A 19245-nucleotide genomic window follows, 5' to 3' on the forward strand; every position below is an offset into this window, starting at 1 on the left:
CAATGTGTTGACATATTGAAGGCTGATACATTCACTAGTTGGTAGTCTGTGGCTCCACAGAAAAAAAAAAAAAAAAGCCAGAAAAACTATAGTGGGTTGCTCTTGAAACATTTTCACATAGAAATAAGTTTAAATATAATTTTAGTAGAAGCCTGTGAATATAAGTGTTGTCCACTCTTACTCTTTTAGGAAAATAGTTTTCTGTTGACAAGAATGACACATTTCACCAGACATATACCTAAAAATATGGATTTGCAGATGAAGTTCTATTTGTAAATTTGCAGTCAAGTGAATACTCATCATGCCTAACTCTGTGACATTAGGCTTTAAATGAAGAAAATTGAATTTCATTTTGTATAAATTATTAGCTTTTGAAGATATCAGTATCTGTTGTCATTTTTAGAATAGAAAAATTAGGTTATAGTTTTGGACATTTTCTTTTTTTAATCATTTCCATTTAAACTAGGGATCTAAATAAAGTAGTAAACTATTTTATGGGATTTTTGTCCTCTGCTACAAAACAGTTGACTTTTTGCTATAGCTGATTAGAAGGAGGATTCCTAACTCTTACCAACTGCTAGCAGTTATTAGTTTAAGTAAACTGCTATTAAATGGGGATTATATCATCAATTTTGTGATGAGCTTGTCAAATTTTTGCTGAAAAGTTAAGTGTAGTTAAGTTCAAAACAGAATGATCAATTTCAATTTGTGCAAAATTAATGTGCTAACAGTTTTCACAATGACTTGTCATTTAAATTTTAGAATTCCATTGTGGTATAACATATATATGTGTATGTATAGATATACATATATATATGTATATATATATGTACGTGTGTACGATATACATATATATATATGTATATATATATGTACGTCCTTTGTTCCTGACACAGAACTCCTAAATCCTTGGAGTTTCCTGAATGATAAGAGTGCTTTTTGTTATTTATAATGACCACACCTAATTTTATGCTAATATGGTGGCTCTTGGCAGGGCAAGACCTCAACATATCTTCAGAATGAGAGCTGAGCTACAGAAGAAACAATCAAATGATTAGAGAGTTGGAAGTTTCATTCCCACCCCTAGGGAGTGGAGATGGGCCAGAGATTGAGTTCAATCACTAGTAGCCAGTGATTTAATCAATCATGCCTATATACTGAAATGTTCATAAAATCTTCAAAATGACAGGGTTTGGGGAACTTCTGAGTTGGTGAGTATATTCACATTCCAGGAGAATTGCTGATGCACGAATTCAATAGGGACAAAATTCTTGCACTTGGCATTCTTCCAAACCTCACTCTATGTACCTTTTTATCTGGCTGCTCATTTCTATCCTTCACAATAAACTAATAGTAAGAGGTTTTTTTCCCCTAGAACTTTCCTAAGTTCTGTGAATTGTTCTAGTGATCTTGAGCAGGGATATTTGTGGGAACCCTTGAATTTGTAGTTGGAAGTATGGGCTTCCTGGGATTCCCACTCGTAGAAATAAGTGGCTGGCATCTGAATTGAGGGCAGTCCTGAGACTGAGCCCTCCAATTTGTGGTATCTAATCTAACTACAGGTAGTGTCAGAATTGTATTTTGGACACTCATTTGATTTCATATAATCGGAAAATTGATTATTAGTGTAGAAAAATAACACATAGTTGTCAGAAAAAACACACAAGCATGCTAGGTAGTTTGTTTTGAGATTAAAATGTGAATATATTACATTTAAATTCCAAGAGTCTTCTTTGGTCTTGGTTTTGTAATGTTTATTCGTTTTCATAAGTGAGCCTTATATGAAACTCAGCCACATAAACAATAATGCCAAGCTGTTAGAAGACCCCAGTTGAAAAAGTGTCAGCTTTGGGTACAAGGCTGCAGTAGCAATATTCTCTGGACATTAACAAATGTAATTAAATGAAATAATGTGTGTGGTAGTTAGCATAATACCTGTCATATAGTAAATGGTAAATATATATGTATATTCATATGTATATATGTGTGTATTTTAAAAATGATTAAACAATTTAGGTAATACAAACAAACTTTACTTAACACTTCATGAAGCAGACAGTCTCCATTTAGAGAACTGCAAAATGGGCACGAAGAGAGGCAGGAAGCTTTTATAGGATAAAGAATAAAGAACAAGGAAGAGAAAAATAGAAAATATCTAGTTGGTTGGGGCCACATAGTCAAACTTGTTTGGGGTGAGAAGGCCCAGAGTTGGCCTGGCATTTTGGGATTGGCTGACTGGATATACTGTGTTTCTGGCCAAGTGGCACATGTATAGGAACACAAAAGTTATCTCAATTTTAGTTTCCTGACATGGCACCCCGGTCAGGAATGGCTCCATCTTGTGATTAGAAATTTGCTTCAAATAGATACACACACACACACGCACACACACACACACACACACACACACACATGCACACTTCTAAGCCTCAGTAAGTCAGAGATAATAATACCTACCTTACTTGGCTATTCTAAAGTTTAAATAAGATAATATAGTTAGTACAGTGCTTAAAGCAATAACTGATGTTATTTGATATTATTGCTTTTGTTATTATTATTATTACAGATATATTTGGATAAATTCATGTTGTTTATAAAATCCTTTACTAGGTATAGCATTGTATACAAGTTCCTCTCTGAAACTCACTTTATAAAATGAAGGTAATAGGTCTACACATACATCACAGGATCATTATGATGACTAAACAAGAAGCTCTCAGTGGAATGCTTGGCATACAGTAAGTATTCAATAAAGAGTAGTGATGATAATGATGATAAAGATGATTTGCCTTCCCTTTGGAAAATAATAGGCTATCTGTAAGCCTTCTTGAACATCAAGATTTGTATTGCTTAATTGATACTCACCCAGAACTTTTTTTCTTATTACTAAATTCGACTTTTTTATTCCTTTTTATTAAAAATTTTTTATTTACTTATATTGAGAGAGAGAGAGAGAGAGACAGAGGCAGAGCACAAGCAGAGTAGGGGCAGAGAGAGAGAGGGAGGCACAGAATCTGAAGCAGGCCTGAGGCTCCAAACTGTCAGCACAGAGCCCAATGTGGGACTCAAACCCACGTACTATGAGATCATGACCTGCCAAAGTCTAACACTTAACCGACTGAGCCACCCAGGCACCCCACTAAATTCAGATTTTCAAATGCATACCCATCTCTTTCTATTCTCATTCTCTCTTCTGTGCTTTCTCTGGTTTTTGCATGCTAAGACAGCAGTTTTTGTGAAATCACTCAAGGCATAGGTTAGCTTGCCCTTTCAAACATTTAGCTGAACACTTTATAAAACACTTTTCATATTGTGAAAAAATGATACGGTATTTCCTTTTTCCTTAGACATGCAGGATCAAATTCTTTTTTTAAAAAAAAATAATGTTTATTTATTTTTGAGAGAGAAAGAGAGACTGAGCTTGAGGGGCAGAGAGAGAGGGAGACACAGAATCTAAGCAGGCTCCAGGCTCTGAGCTGTCAACACAGAGCCCAATGTGGGGCTTGAACCCACAAACCTCAAGATCATGACCTGAGCCAAAGTCAGACGCTTAACTGAGCCACCCAAGCGCTCCCAGGATCAAATTCTTAATATGTTTATGAACCAGCATCTGACCCTGCACTTAACCTAACTTACTTTACCTAACTGACTTGACATACCTAACTTACTTGACCTTAAGGCCTTGTCGGATCGTGTCTATTTAAAATTTTGATTTTTTTCATCATATATTTTTTGCATTAATTTTTATTTTACAAATTTCTTTAAAATATTATTTATATTGATTATTAAGATTTTTGGAGTCCCTTAAAATTTTACTATAGGTGAGTGCCTCACTTTCACCCTAGTCCAGGTCTGCTGTAAACAACTGGAGAGCATCATACATCTATAGAGCCACTTGTAATAGTGGGATACAGCTTTTCAGAATATAAATATGGAAATAAACCATAATAGTAGTTGGATTTTTATTATCCATTGATTAAGAAAGTAAATAATAACAAAAGCTACCATGAATTTGGTAGCGCTTTGAAATGAATTTGTATTTTAAGTTACATAAGTCTCTCTCTCTCTCTCTCTCTCTCTCTCTATATATATATATATATATATAGGAAAACATAGTCAAATGTTTCAGTGCAAGACTTATTCTTTCAGTCTCTAAAAAATGCTTCCTGTACTTAGAGCTTTGTAAATCATTTACAGTAACAACTCTGTTTTTCCCTCCTCACAGTGATCTCGACCACAGATCAGAAACCACTGCTATAAGAATTCAGATACTATAAGGAAAATCAATGTGCCTGAAATATATTCTAGGAAAGGTAGAACTTTGGGTTGAGTTTGAAGAATGTGTAGAAGAAAATGAGGAAATGGTTGTGGAAAGACTTTCTGTTTATTGAGTGTTTTGGAGGTACCAAGTTCAAAGTCAGGCACTTCACATTCTTCTCTCATATAGTCCTTACATCGCTGTGAAATAGGTATAGTATGCCCATTTTACATATAAGAAAACCAAGTCTCAAAGTATTTGGGTAACTTGGTTGAGGTCTTATAGCCAGTAAATTTGCAGAGCCAGGATCCATACCCTGGATTTTACTTTAGCATTATTCTAATAGGAAGGACAAAAGTCAGCTACTATTAATGTTGGTAAAGAAAATGTGAATTTTAACTAGTAAACTTGATTTCCACAGAAATTATAGCAGTGGTTTACTTTTGTACTTCCTCATTTGGCAGGCCTGTCTTAATTACCGTATTGTTTTTGGTTTTTTTGTTTTAATATCCTGTTGGTTAAACTTGTGCTGTTTCTAGACCATCATTCAACAGATTATTTCATCTTTGATTGACTTTACTATTAATGTTTAACTCTACTGCCTAGGCTCTTTCCATGATCCAGACTAATCTATTTTTCACAGGACTTTAGAAACAGGTCACAAAAACACAGGTGGCCACTTGATTGGCCTTTTCTTTTTTTTAAGTTTGTTTATTTTGAGAAAGAGAGTACAGCGGAAGGGCAAAGAGAGAGGGGGAGAAAGAGAATCCCAAGAAGGCTCCATGCTGTCAGCACAAAGCTGGATGTGGGCCTTGAACTCATGAACCATAAGACCACAACCTGAGCTGAAATCGAGAGTTGGAAACAACCAACTGAGCCATCCAGGTGCCCCTTGATTGGCCCTTTATAAATTCCTCAAATTGTGTGTGAGGAAGTTGATTCCCATTATAAATAGGTTATACCAAAGGAGAAATACCTTTAACTTGCTCACTTGCTAAAAGTAATGGAGTGAATATTATAAAATCAATTCTGAATTATGCATGAGGAAATGGTTTTCTTCACTTTCTTTTTAGTTATCTTTGATGAATTTATAAAGAACATTTATGAACAGTTCAGTGCAACTTTTCCTCTTTAAACTTTTAATGATTTATTTCTTCCAATGTTCTGATTATTTTGCTTCCAAAGACAGCCAATAGATGCTATTGTTGATTACATTGTTTTATAACTTATTTTACAACAAAATGTTCTCCATTGCATATTTTTCCTATAACATGGAAAAAACTTTCTTCTGTTGTGAGATGATGCATGATATTTAACATAGCAATAGGCCTTACAGAAATTTAAAAGTTCTCATATGTGACTTAACTGGAGTTACTCATTTTTTTTCAATTTTGTCTCCCTCTAAAATCATTAAACTTCTCTGGATCTTGCAGCATGCAAATACTTGATCATGAGTGTATAAGCTTGGTAATAGGGGTTTACCAAGCATGTTCTAATATCATGAAGGATTTTAATTCTAGCTTTGAACTAAGTCCTTTTGCCTTCCTTTAAAATTTTTGTGGCAGTGTCTTTGACTTATGCCAGTTATTGTAGGCAATAATGAGTTTATAAGTAGTCATGAAATATCTGAGTTTCCACCAGCTATAGGGTTGAGCAATTAAGGGCGCAGAGTTTAGGTTCTGACTGCATGGGTTTGAATCCCATGTAGTGGCTTAAACTATCATATTCTGTTGGTTATACTGAGAAGGTTACTTAACCTTTCCCTCTCAAAGCCTCTATTTCTTCTTCTGACAAATAAAGATAATAATATCAACCTTACAGTTTTCTTTTGAAGATTAAGAGAGAATATGATGTGCTCCATGCCACCTAGCACATAGTGGGCACTTGCTAAAATGTAAGGCGATGATGATGATGATGATGATGATGATGATATTTAACTTTAACAAAGAAAAAATGTATTTATGAGCTTAAGCGTTCAGGAAATAGTATGTCTGGCTGAGACCACTACCAAACTGTCACAGAAAGATAGTTGCTTTCATATTTTGGGAAGTTTAAAGGAGTTTAATTTTAAGAACCCAGAGCTTGCAAGGATGAGGCAAAGAGGAAAGAGTTCAGTGAATTTATCTTTTTAATGCTTGGACCTGCTAGGTAGTTGGATACCTCTGAAAAGATGACATGGATATGAGGAGAGGGAAAGAAATAGGACCTCAAGCAAGCAGTGAAAAGCAAAGTTCACCATTTCCCACATATAATTTACAGACTGCCCACTTGCACTGGTTCTTTTTTAAATGCAGATTCCTGAGTCCATGTCTAGACTCCCTAAATTATATTCCAAGTCACACCAAGGTCTGAAAATCCACTACTGTGGTGAAATTAGATTGCTCTGGGTTCAAATCCCTATTTTGCCACTTATTAACTATACCCAAGCCTTCTACTCTTCTCGTGTGTCACTGCCAACCCTACTGTAAGCCTTCTACTCTTCTCGTGTGTCACTGCCAACCCTACTGTTAGTTCTCTTTCTCTCTCTTATTTCCTCTTTGTTATTTATTATATGGCCAATCCCAACTGCATAAGCTCATTTAGGTAGTTGTGTAACCAGCCATCTTTTTCCCTGAGACCACTGGAGTTATCACTTGACTACTCCTTACTAGTACAGTGTTCTAGCTAACAGATATTTTTTTTATTTACTTCTCATTATCAGTAGTTGGTCCTGATATAGCTGCCAGTATTCCTTTCCAGTTTCTATTAGCTCAAGGACAGATACTCAGATATAAAACTTTGGTTTGTAAAGCCCAGAGACTCTATGATCTCTCAATATTTCCTTCCTTGTACCCCAGTGCTGATAATGTTCCATATCTTATTCAATAGAAATGGACATTTGTGTTAGGTATGGAGGAAATTGACTAGGAGACCACATTTGAGCTGGATCTCAAAAAATAAGCAAGGTTTTTACAATTAGAGATGGAAAGAAGGAAACAGTAAGAGCAAATATATGACTAGGGGACTGGTGAAAGACTCAATATTAAGTTTTCTATAAACATTTCATTGTTTTTTCACAGTGTACTGAGGGGACTACTGGCTTCAGAAATCTCACAGGATTCTTGTTCAAAATATCATTCATGGATGCTGCAAACCTATTGAATCTGTAGGAATGTGACTCAAGAGTCTACATTTTGAGCAACATATGCAACATCAAAATGAATCAGGTAGCTACATGTAACTAAGGCTATGGAGCTGAGGATCTGGGTAGACTAAGCTAAGTCTTTCTTAAAGAGCTGAAAACTACACAGTTTGGAGAATGAATAATGACTTTATAAAAGAAGTGGTAGGGTTTGGAATTAGTCTAGGTCCAGGGAACTATTTAAGATACAATACATAGGATTCTAGGAGAAAAAGAAAGAAACCGATCTGAAATCCAGTAAGTTTTGTGGTATGTGTGTGTGAGAGAATAGAATAGAATAGAATAGAATAGAATAGAATAGAATAGAATAGAATAGAATAATAGTGCAAAGAAATCTTAATATGGTTTTGACGTACCAGGGAACCCTCAGAAAGCAGACACAGCCTGGATAGTTGGAACCATGGGGATTAGATATACTCAAGGGAGAAGTACAGTAGTGGGAGAAAAGTCAAGAAATTTTATTGAATTAAATCCTTATTATATTTATAAAGTCTTTTCACATATATTATATTTCACATTAATACTCCTAATAACTTATGAGCATAAGTACTAATGTCACTCTTTCGGACATTAGGACACTGAGTGAGGCCCAGAAAATTTAAATGACTTGCTTGTGATCATATATCTATTATTTTGAACCTAGTTTTTTGACTCAAAGTTGAGTCAAAATACACCAGTATTACCGATACACCAATACCACTTCCCTCACCTACGGAAATAATAATATCAGTAATAACAAAAACTAACATGAATTACTTAATGTGTATCAGACATTGTTTTTAGCACATGTATGCATTAATCCATTCAGTCTTTTTTTATAGAATCATTTTTATCTGCCCAATTGATTTTCCATCCTGACTTCTAAAATCCTTGTATCTGATATATGTGCCTTTACTATGTAGATCCTTACAACTCTTTATGAAACACATACAAAAAAAAAAAAAAAAAGTGGAAGAGAAAGCTAAGGAAAAGGATTGGTGAAAGGACACTTATAAATTACAGGATCAGACAGGTCATCTTTATTTGGGACTATGTTCAGGTAGCGATCTCTGCTGACCAGTAAGTAGTAAGACACCACCTAACTTTAAAATGTTGAACAACAGTGCACATTTCCATGAATATTTTAATTGAGCTCATCTTTTTTTTTTATTTTTTTTTAACATTTATTTATTTTTGAGACAGACAGAGAGAGAGCATGAATAGGGGAAGGTCAGAGAAAGAGGGAGACACAGAATCCAAAACAGGGTCCAGGCTCTGAGCCATCAGCCCAGAGCCCAACGCGGGGCTCGAACCCACGGACCGTGAGATCATGACCTGAGCGAAGTCGGAGGCTTAACCAACTGAGCCACCCAGGCGCCCCTAATTGAGCCTCATCTTTTATGAACTTTTGGATATTGTGCCTATATACGGCATGTAAATTCATGCTTGTTGCCACAGGGTGTATTTTTCATTTTTGACTTGTTTACCTTCTCAAACTATACAGGCAGGGCACAAAAAACAGTTGTACATATATAGTCATCTTTGAACTTTAACCAATTCTAAATAGATCTTCTAGTGGCTCGTGTATAAAGTATTTGGTTAACAGCTTTAAGAAAGATTATTTAATGTCTACAAACAAGATGTTTTAGAAGTTGGGGAGAGGAAGATAAAAACCTGGGAAGAGTCAGACATGCTTATAAAGCATTTTTATTTACTTTATCTCTTTGCCTGCCTCTTTTCTGGCTTAGTTTTTGGGACTGAGAATTCATTTATTCTGCTTTTCTCAAGTTCTTTGTTTTCTTGTTTGGAATTGGATCAAAACAGGTTTTGACTGAAAGATAAAAATACTACTACTAACTACTTTTACAGTGGTTACAGTGCCAATAGAATAAATCCAGTTAGTATTCTCATGACAAGAACCATCAAAGTGATGCTGTTATGGAACCAGGCTGGAACGCTGGCAGAAAAACCAAGCGGCACTCGGCTATCATGGTGGATCCGAGATTTATTTAACACCGGCCGGCTCAGAGGGGACCATTTCTTGAAAGATCTGAGCACCAAATGCAAGTGGGGAGGGTAATTTATAGTTGTCAGATTCCATATCTGTGGGGGGTTTCGCGTGCTCAGCAAACAAAGGAAGAAGAACCCAGAGGAGGGGTCTCTAAGCCAGAGACCAGAGTCAATTTTAGCCCCATCAGCCATCTTTGGCATACTTTATTCACTTCTCCAACATTCCCCCCTTTGATGCCTTTTAGAAAAAAACTTTTAGTAGGCATCACCTTTCAGTTTTACAGGTTGGTACTCTCAGAAGGCTAAGATACGTGTGCTGTAGTTTGGTGAGGAACAGTGTTTTCAATAAAATGTACCACAGCATTCAGTATACAGGGACTGATGGATAGAAGTAAAATTATGGAGAGGAGGGGCCCCACCAGGTCAGGAAGCCAGGATGCCCAATCTGTGAGATCGCATCCTTTTCATTGATTGATATTTTCCTATTGTCTATATTGAATTCTTTTCTTGAGTTCCTTAACCTTAGTTGTAACTATTCCTGACTGGTTTACAAAATAGCAACATTCCTCCCCCAGAAAGATGCAAGTCCCTCCTTTTTCTGAAGTGAGGAGGTCAAGGGCTCACCTATTTTGGAGGGTCATTGACGCCAGAGAGTTTATTTGGCTTTGTAAGGTTACCAGAGAATCTGCCACCCATTCCATGTCTTCATTTAGCTCTTGAGATAGTCTATGGTATAGTCCTATGGATGAACCTATGCCCCCTATTCCGGCTCCTATTCCTGTTGCAATTCCTGCTCCTATCAGAATGGGTAGCAGGATTTCCCGTTTAGCCTGGGACTTGGGGCTAAAGGCTGTTAGGAACTTATCTTCAGTGTATACGGATATCTCTGGGGTTTGGAAGACAGAATAACATATCTGAGTCCAGTTGGCCTCTAAGCATTGGTAGGCTGAATTAGAACACAGATAGAACACCCCAGGGGTTGAACATAGGGTTGTATTACTCTTTAAGGTTATATTTCTTCCACATAGAGAGGTACCATTCATAACTTCAGGGACTGTAAAGATTAGATTGTTGGCATTTGTGAGATGGATCCCAGTGGCCAGGGGTCTAATTAAGACAGAGGTGTTGGGTTTGAGATTTTCAGGAGCTTCCAAGGTCAAAGGGATAGGAGTGGCTAAGTAAGCCCTCTGGCTGAAGGGCAAGCACATCCAGCAGGTTTGGGTGTGATTATCTATTGTATGGAGGACTTGTAGAGTAGTGTTGGCCCAATGCTGGAGTGGGGAATTGGTAAGCATCTCACTGAGGGCTGAAAGATTCAAACCCTGGTAGGCTTCTGGGGGAGTGGTCGCCTTTATGGCTTCTATTACCCTGTCCTGGGTATCCTTTATAACCTTTGAAGGGCACTGTCTTGCACCCCTCCCCCATCTGAGATTTCCCCCATTGAGGAAGGTAAGTGTAGCAAGCTCACTTCCCTCTCTGGAGGCCCTTGTTGTGACATGGGTTCCTGATATTTTGGGTTATCTCTATGGTCCAATACTTAGTTCTTGGGGTACCGGGTGACTGACAGAGAGTGGGTGTTTTCCCTTGTAGCAATCTTTGTGGAGGGAGGTGAAGGTGCTGAATGCCCTTGATCCCCTTATTGTCATATAACAATCCTGGGGGCAAAGTGGGTAAGTGGCAGTTGTGAGGGTGAGAGAGGTTATCATAATATACAGGAAATATTTAATAATCCTCTCATCCAGAGGAGGTATGTGAGACCCAGCATGCATCTTTTGTCCCATGTCCAGCTTGTTGGTGCAGTCTCTATCAGCCCAACAGTAAGAAGTAAGATCAGGGCTATGACACCAGTAAGAGGCAAGGGCTGGCAGAATTGCATCCAAACCCCTGGGCTAGGTTCACGCCCAGGGGCTTGATTCCTCTGGCTTCTGCCGTGCACAGGCCAGCCAGTTTCTGGGGTGTGGCTGGAACAGGGCTGGGGATCTCAGAGGCCAGTGTCTTTTTGAGGGTCAGCTTAAGCGGGTTGACTGGATCTGGATCACTTTGCCAGGTTGAGGTTACTCTGAGTTTGCCTTCTTAGCTCTGGAGTGATGGACCCATGGGGTGATACCTGAAAATGAATTCTCTATTGGTTGCATATCTGTAAATTCCATCTCCAAGTCTTCGAAAGGGGTGGGTTTCTGGTAGCTGTCAGATGAGGTTTAAGGAAGATATGGTTTGCATATTTAGAGATCCATCCTGTTTTCCAGTTGTTTAAATAATCGTATGCCCATGGGGTCTTATTATTATCCCCATAGAATCACAAGCAGAGAAGATTGCCTATACATGAAATACTGTGATAATTTTTCTGGAGTTTACCTCAAGTTGTCTAGTCTAGGCAAACAACAAACATTTAAAGACAATGATAAGTAGAATTTAACATCCATAACAGTGCATTGTTGAAACATAGTTGTTCTCTCTAAAAATTCCTGCTTTCCAGAGATAGCCAAATTGAAACCAATGCATTTGCATTTGTAGAATAAACCCAGTCTTAACAAATCTGGCTCAGCAAGAATAATGATTGATCATGAGGATCTTTTAAAGTTTGCTTTGCTGGAACCTTTTATAATGAATCTCCGGGTTGAACTTTTAGTAGCCTCTCCAGGCCAGAAGCCAAGCCAAATACTTGCCATCATACAGGCCTGCAGTGCCTGTAGAATTTGGCGAATTCCTCTTCATGAGGTCCTCAAGATATCCTGAGGTTTTGCACCTGCCAGGAAGTGACCTTCTTTACTCACCTGGTGAGGCTGCTGGGAACTCTGTAAGCAAGGCACCAGGCCAACATTTCCAAGGAGCTTTATGGCTCCATGTTTTATAAAGCCAACTCTGGTTCCTTAAAGCTGTGTGGTCATATCTGAGTCTATGAATGTCATCCTCAATTATGTTATTGCAGTCAAAGCCTTGGTAAAATAACCAGTATTTCCAACGGTGACCTGTTACCAGATGAACAGATTCTTATTGAACTTATGCAAACAATTTTAATTGCCATGAAGGAAAGAATACTCATTGAGAGTTTTTGAATTTCAGGGGAATTATGTAGAGAGAAAAGGTAAATGCTTCAGTTTACAAATGAATACTTTATGACATTTTTGTATATCATAGATATCTAAGAGACAGTTTCCTTAATCTGGAAGAGGAAATGTTAGAGAACCAGCAATATTTTCTTTTTTTTTTTTAATTTTTTTTTCAACGTTTATTTATTTTTGGGACAGAGAGAGACAGAGCATGAACGGGGGAGGGGCAGAGAGAGAGGGAGACACAGAATCAGAAACAGGCTCCAGGCTCTGAGCCATCAGCCCAGAGCCTGACGCGGGGCTCGAACTCCCGGATGGCGAGATCGTGACCTGGCTGAAGTCGGACGCTTAACCGACTGCTCCACCCAGGTGCCCCATGAGAACCAGCAATATTTTCAACAAGAATCACAAAACTATAATCTTCCTCAGTTCATTTAATCCCATGTTCCTAATTCTTCTTCAATTTGAATGCAGTTTTTTAGTTCTGGAAATTCTTACCCATTTTAGTATTAATCTTAAAGATGTCGAATACCTGCATTTGTCCTCAAGTCCTTTTTATAAATCTTCTTGAAGGAGAAACATGTTTTGTGAGAGAATAAGAATGATTATAAATGACAAAATCTCAAAATAAACATCATTAAAGATCTGATGAGAGTTCATTATGATGCAGTTGACAAAGAAATTCGGTTATCTCTGTGACACATAACATTTCAAGTAATCAGAATATTGTGATGACCTTATATCAACACATTAAAACTCTATGAATTGCATATATTTGGGCAGTTCATTAAAACTTTATGAATTGCATATATTTGGGCAGTTACAACATTTACCTGTGCAATATAACCTAAGGTTTACCATTGTATGACAGTGCTTTTCCAAGTAACTTAGCATCCCAAATAAAAGGGCCTACTTGGTCAAGAAGACTTCATTTAACATTTAAATCCTGAGAAGTTTGTTGAAACCCCAGGAAGTCATAAGTGCATCCTAAATAGGATTACAGATCATTACAAATCTTAAACTTTTATTTATTCAACCAAAGTGGCAATAAAAGATCCCAAAGGTGAATGTATAGCATTATATAGTTGTTATCAAAACCTAGCTTTAACATTGAGAAGTTTTAACTAAGTAATCAAAGACCTGATAAAGATGAAACCTAAAACTTTGATTTTCCCAGAGGACAGACCTTTGTTTGCATTGTCTTATCAAGAGCAGATCAACAGTTCAAGAAAACTTTGTCATTTGAGCAGAGAGAAAAGCAGAATTTCAACCTTATACCAGTGTACTTTTAAAATTCCATTCATCTCAACCTTCTACAACCTTCTTTTGCCTTCAAATTTTGTCCCAAAACCATTTCTCTCCAAATAACCAGTCTCATTTAGGACAAAATTACTTTCTTCTACCCTCAACAAAACTGTATTTCCATTCTTTATATCTTTCTTATATACCTCCTACTTTCCTACATACAGGGTTGCTTTTCTTTATTTTTATCAGTCTTAAGTACACTTAGCAGAATTTTAACTCTTAGGAAACCTTAGTCTCCAATTGAGGATTCAGTAATCAACTAAGAGGTGTTTACATCAGAATTTTTTAAATGGTAAATTCATGAACCAATTAAGTACAAAGCGTGTTTTCCAATAGGTCCGAATAGCCTTAATTTCTCAGCAATAAGAAGTTGAAAACACAAACCTATGTTCAGTAATCAAAGCTTTAGCATTCCATCCTATCTGGAAAGTTTCAGGTTATCAAGGACCTTGAAAGTTATCTTAATTACCCATGAAAACTTTGAGACAGAAAAAATAACTATCATTAACAAATTGCAAAAGAGATAACATGAGCTTATTTGACCTTTGCTGATAACTTTAAAGACAGGTCCAATAAACTTAAATTAGTTTAAACATCGAATATGTTTCACCTGCGTCCACGTAAAAGTCAGTTTTTCCCCATTGTCAATTTTCATTTGGAGCACCAGTGGAGATATCTGAAATGGGTGGTCTAAGGGGGGCGCACTTTGCTCCTTGACTTGGAGGGTGGGAGGAGGAACCAACGGTGCCTGAGACATTGCGGATGGAACAGGACCACACCCAAGTTGGTGCAGAAACATGAGGGGGAGGGGAAGGTATAAGCAGCAACTGCTTGGGAATATTCCTTAAAGTCCCTGTCCCAGGGTAGACTAACCACAGTTGGCTCTAATTATAGCCATTAACCTGGGATATGAGGTAAAATCCTTCACATCTATTAGGCCGAGGAACAGGGAGAGAGTCAGTGTCCCCTTTTAGTCTGATTCTATATTGGCTAGACCAATAAGGTCCCCTTCTCAAGGTTCCTCCTGATATCAGCTGGGGTTTGGGGACTTTCCCTGGTTGGGACACTTATTCTTTTTAATGTCCTTTCCCCTTGCAGTAGGTTCATTGACCCCTTGCTAAGGAGGTTCTGGTGGCTAGACCTTCTCTGTCCTTTTGTCATGGCTCTTTTGTGCCTCTGGAGCAAACAGGGTGTAAGCCTCACATAGTTTCTTATAATAATCCCCGGGGGGAGGGGAATCCCCTTGCTTCTGGGCATATTTATGGCCTTCTCAGCCCCTGCTCTGATCCCCCAGAGAGCCTCTTGGTACCAGCGGATGTGGACCGGCATCTGGAGAGTGCCTGCGAATGGCCTAGGGCACAATCTGGCATCTGGTCCTTGTGGGGGAGGGTTCTCCAGGCCCAGAAGGGGAGGAGAAATGGGCGGTGGAGGTGGTGCGACAGAGGGGGGAGGAGTTTCAAGCTCAGGGGAGGGGGAGGGAGCCTAATGAGTCATGAGGAGGCAGAACACTAGGAGAGTGGTGGGTCGCTTCTTTGGTTCCCTGGGTGAGTTTCCGGATAAAGTGGCTAAAACCTTAGCCTGGCTCTTCTTACTATGGATGAATTGCACCCAAGGCAGAGGATTTGGGGCAATTTCAAGCCAGGAGTCGATGCATGGACATTGATCAGGGTGACCTGGGTCTCTGCAGACAATATGCCAGATGCAGCAGACCATTGGGACATCCAAGGTTCCCCCAGAGGCTCCCCCACACCAAAAGTGGACCATTCCAACTCATATAGGGTCCCCAATGTGCCAGGGGCTATCGCAATTCCACAGTCTCCCAAAAACCCCCTCCTTGCTCTGTCCTGACCCCACAATGCTCCCACCAGGTGGAGTTGCAAAGACAGAGGGACAGGGGCACCCCCTCCAATGAGGAGACCAGACAGATGCCCTCCTGTCTGTGTCCCGAAGGAACCCAGGCAATGCTCAGCCACAGCAGTCCCAGCCCTGCGACTCATGATCAGAAACCACTCTGATGCTGCCACAGACCTTGTGTCATCCATCATGGAATTTCAGATGGGCCCATTCAGACTCCGTGAGCCCCTGGGGACCCCAAGGGCACCCACCTGTGGAGCCACAGAATCGTATTTGGCAGGCAGGCTAGACCAAGTAGCACATTCACATTCACATTCACATACACACCAGAGGTTATTACATTCCCTCCCATAGAATTCCTACCTGTGAGACTTCTGAAGTCTCAGGGAGTGATCAGGTCCCTCTTCCACTCTTGTGAGTGGGCCTGACTAGATTGGGCCCCAGCCATAATGGTTCTGACCTCAGGTCCAGGTCCTCACCTGCCAAGTTTCCTCGAGTCCAGCGGGAATGGTGGAGCAGGGGCCGGCCTGAGGCACCTGAGCGGGAGACTGCTGAAATTCAAGCAGGACTTGCCCTCTCCCTTGCAATCCCTCATTCTGTCACCGCCTCACCATTTTCCCTTTCCCAAGCCAGTGGCAACAATGGGCCCGCGCGGTTGGGTTTTCTGGTCAGGGAACCAAATATCTTGTGGAATCAGGCTGGAACGCTGGCAGAAAAAACAAGCGGCACTCAGAGATCTTGGTGGATTGGAGATTTATTTAACACAGGTGGGCTCAGAGGAGACCATTTCTCCAAAGATCTGAACACCAAATGCAAGTGGGGAGGGTAAATTATAGTCGTCAGCTTCCATATATTTGGGGGGGGGGGGTTTGCGTGAGCAGCAAACAAAGGAAGAAGAACCCAGAGGAGGGGTCTCTAAGCTAGAGACCAGAGTTTATTTTAGCCCCATCGGCCATCTTTGGTGTACTTTATTCACTTCTCCAGCAATGCATTGTGATTTAAATAAGGTCTTCTGTGTTGAAGGGGCCTTTACCTAAAAATATTTAGTGAAGGGGCTCCTGGGTGGCTCAGTCAGTTAAGTATCTGCTTCGGCTCGGTTTGTGATCTTGGGTTTTGTGGGTTTCATGGGTTGGAGCCCCATGTAGGGCTCTCTTCTGTCAGCACAGAACCTGCTTTGGATCCTCTGTCTCCTTCTCTCTCTGTCCCTCCCCTGCTCTCTCTCTCTCTCTCTCTCTCTCAAAAGTAAATAAACATTTAAAAATATATTTATTGAATACCCACAATGTGTGAAGCATTCTGGTATTCTGAGGGACACAAACACAAATCAGATGTGGGAACTGCCTTTTGAGGAGATTGTAATCTAGTAGGGATAACAAAACTTGTATGTAAATGTTTGTGTGTGTGTGTGTGTGTGTATATATATATATATATATATATATATATATATATATATATATATTAGTCTTTTTTCCACACAAGGGCTATTAGGATTAGCAAGCCTGCATTGATGATGTGGTAACAGCTCTACAAAGACAAAAGCATTTATATTAACAGTGAACCGTAGGAGTAGGAAACAAAAGAGAAGCACAGTGCACTAATTTACCAATTTTACTTACTGTGAATAGCCATTATATGTTTATCATAAACAAAAGCCTCAGGCGCCTGGGTGGCTCAGTTGGTTAAGCATCTGACTTCCGATCAGGTCATGATCTCACAATTTGTGGGTTTGAGCCCCACGTCAGGCTCTGTGCTGACAGCTTGGAGCCTGGATCCTGCTTCAGATTCTGTGTCTTCCTCACTCTCTGACCTTCCCCCACTCCTGCCCTGTCTCTTTCTGTCGCTCAAAAATAAATAAAACATTGAAAAAATATATAAAAAGCGTCTTCACTTGTAAAGATAGCATTTACTGAATTTATCATCTTGTTTTGCTGTGCTTAGTTTTGTTTTTTTTTTTTTCCTTTGGTTGTTTGTTCAGATAGCACTTTCTGTTGTCATACTCATGGGTTGATTTCTCCTCCCTATAGAGGACTTATAGCTCAATTCATTTAAAACATAACTCATCATCTTTACTCTCTCTGATCCTTATTTCACCTTTTGCTTCTCAGATATACACAACACATACACATTTATATGATACACATATATGTGGAAGGTCTGCCTTCATTTACAATGATGAGGGAGACAAAGACAAACTGAGGGCAAAGCACAAGCCAGCACGCCCCCCCCCTCCCCAGGTGGGATATGTGTGACATTTCTCAGGCACTTCTGGCAGCCCAAGAACAAAGGAAAGGGAGAAACCAAAGGTTATCTGTTAGAGATCACAGTCATGTAGGACATGAGTCTCCATCACTTTACAAATGTCTTAGTAAATTATAAGAAAAAGGCAATCTTATCAATAACCTAATCTTCAGAAACCTATAGACTCAGTTTCCTGGAGCCCTAATATCACCCTCCCCTCCATAGTGATGTGGGGAGTAAAAGTGAGAAAGAAATGGTAGGTAAAATTAAATTTCTTTATAACCTGCAACCCATTGACAAATACTTGAGATAGGCAGAGTAAAACATTCCTCCAGGAACTCCCTACTGTCTTAATGTTAATACTTTGCTAGAGGAAAAAAAAAAAAAAACTTAGCTTGACAATAGCTAGGCCTCCAGTATCTTATGAGTCCTCTTTAGCGTATGAAAGTCCTTTTGGAAACCTCTCTTTTGCCTTTACCTCCTCCAACTCCATAGTATATAACCAGTTCACAACCCCAGTTCAGCTCTTTCTGTCCACAGGTCCTGTCCCTGTGCTTTAATAAAATCACTTTTTTGCACCAAAGATGTCTCAAGAATTCTTTCTTAGCCATTGGCTCCAGATCCCCACCACCACTCCAAAACCGCATCAACAATGTCCCGCTTTTTACCAGTGGTCCCATATTATTGTCAGCATCATCTTTTAATTAAATGAGATCATTTGTTTTAAGAGACTAGTCCATTAATTAGGATTTATTTAGTTCCTTTACACTTGTCTACTTTGTATTTTGGAAGTAATCTTTCACTTTGATAACTGATAATGTATATCAACTAATTAATATCTGAAATTATTTCATCTATTATTAATAATTAAGCTGATAACTACACTTATCCTGGTGAGCATTTTGTAATGTATATAAATGTCAAATTACTATATTGTACACTTGAAACTAATAAAATATTATGTCAACTATACCTCAATTTAAAAAATAATTAAAAGCCACTTATACTGGGTGTTGTATGCAAGTGATGAATCACTAAATTCTACTCCTGAAACTAATATTACACTGCATGTTAACTAACTAGAATTTAAACAAAAACTTGAAACTAGAAAAAAAAATGCTGCTTACTTTGAATCTCTGCTCTACTGTTTTCTAGCTGTGTCTTCTTGGAAAAGGTTAACTGTTTTCTGACCCATTAAAATGAGATAATGCAATTAAAGTGCTTAGTGTAATATTTAGCACATGGTGTAAGTATTTAAAAGTATATAAGTATCATGAGGCACCTGAGTGGCTCAGTCAGTTAAGCCTCTGACTCTTGATCTTGGCCAGTCATGATCTCAGGGTTTGTGAGAATGGGCTCTGTGCTGATGG

At 38.9% G+C, this 19245-nt stretch overlaps 1 protein-coding gene across 2 annotated transcripts in view; it reads left to right on the forward strand.

The window, feature by feature from the left end:
• SH3BGRL (SH3 domain binding glutamate rich protein like) overlaps positions 1-19245 on the forward strand; it is an 84311-nt gene that overhangs the window by 28017 nt on the left and 37049 nt on the right. The window contains exon 1 of one of the 2 annotated variants that reach the window (XM_027053729.1): positions 7441-7464. The exons of the other annotated variant lie outside the window; for it this stretch is intronic. Coding sequence (XP_026909530.1) covers positions 7456-7464 — 9 coding nt within the window. The 5' untranslated portion in view covers positions 7441-7455. Of the gene's footprint in view, positions 1-7440; positions 7465-19245 lie in introns of those variants that run through there. 2 annotated transcript variants of the gene reach the window in all.

The sequence above is a fragment of the Acinonyx jubatus genome, chromosome X (genome assembly GCF_027475565.1).
Source record: "Acinonyx jubatus isolate Ajub_Pintada_27869175 chromosome X, VMU_Ajub_asm_v1.0, whole genome shotgun sequence".
In the NCBI taxonomy this organism is placed as follows: Eukaryota; Metazoa; Chordata; class Mammalia; order Carnivora; family Felidae; genus Acinonyx; species Acinonyx jubatus.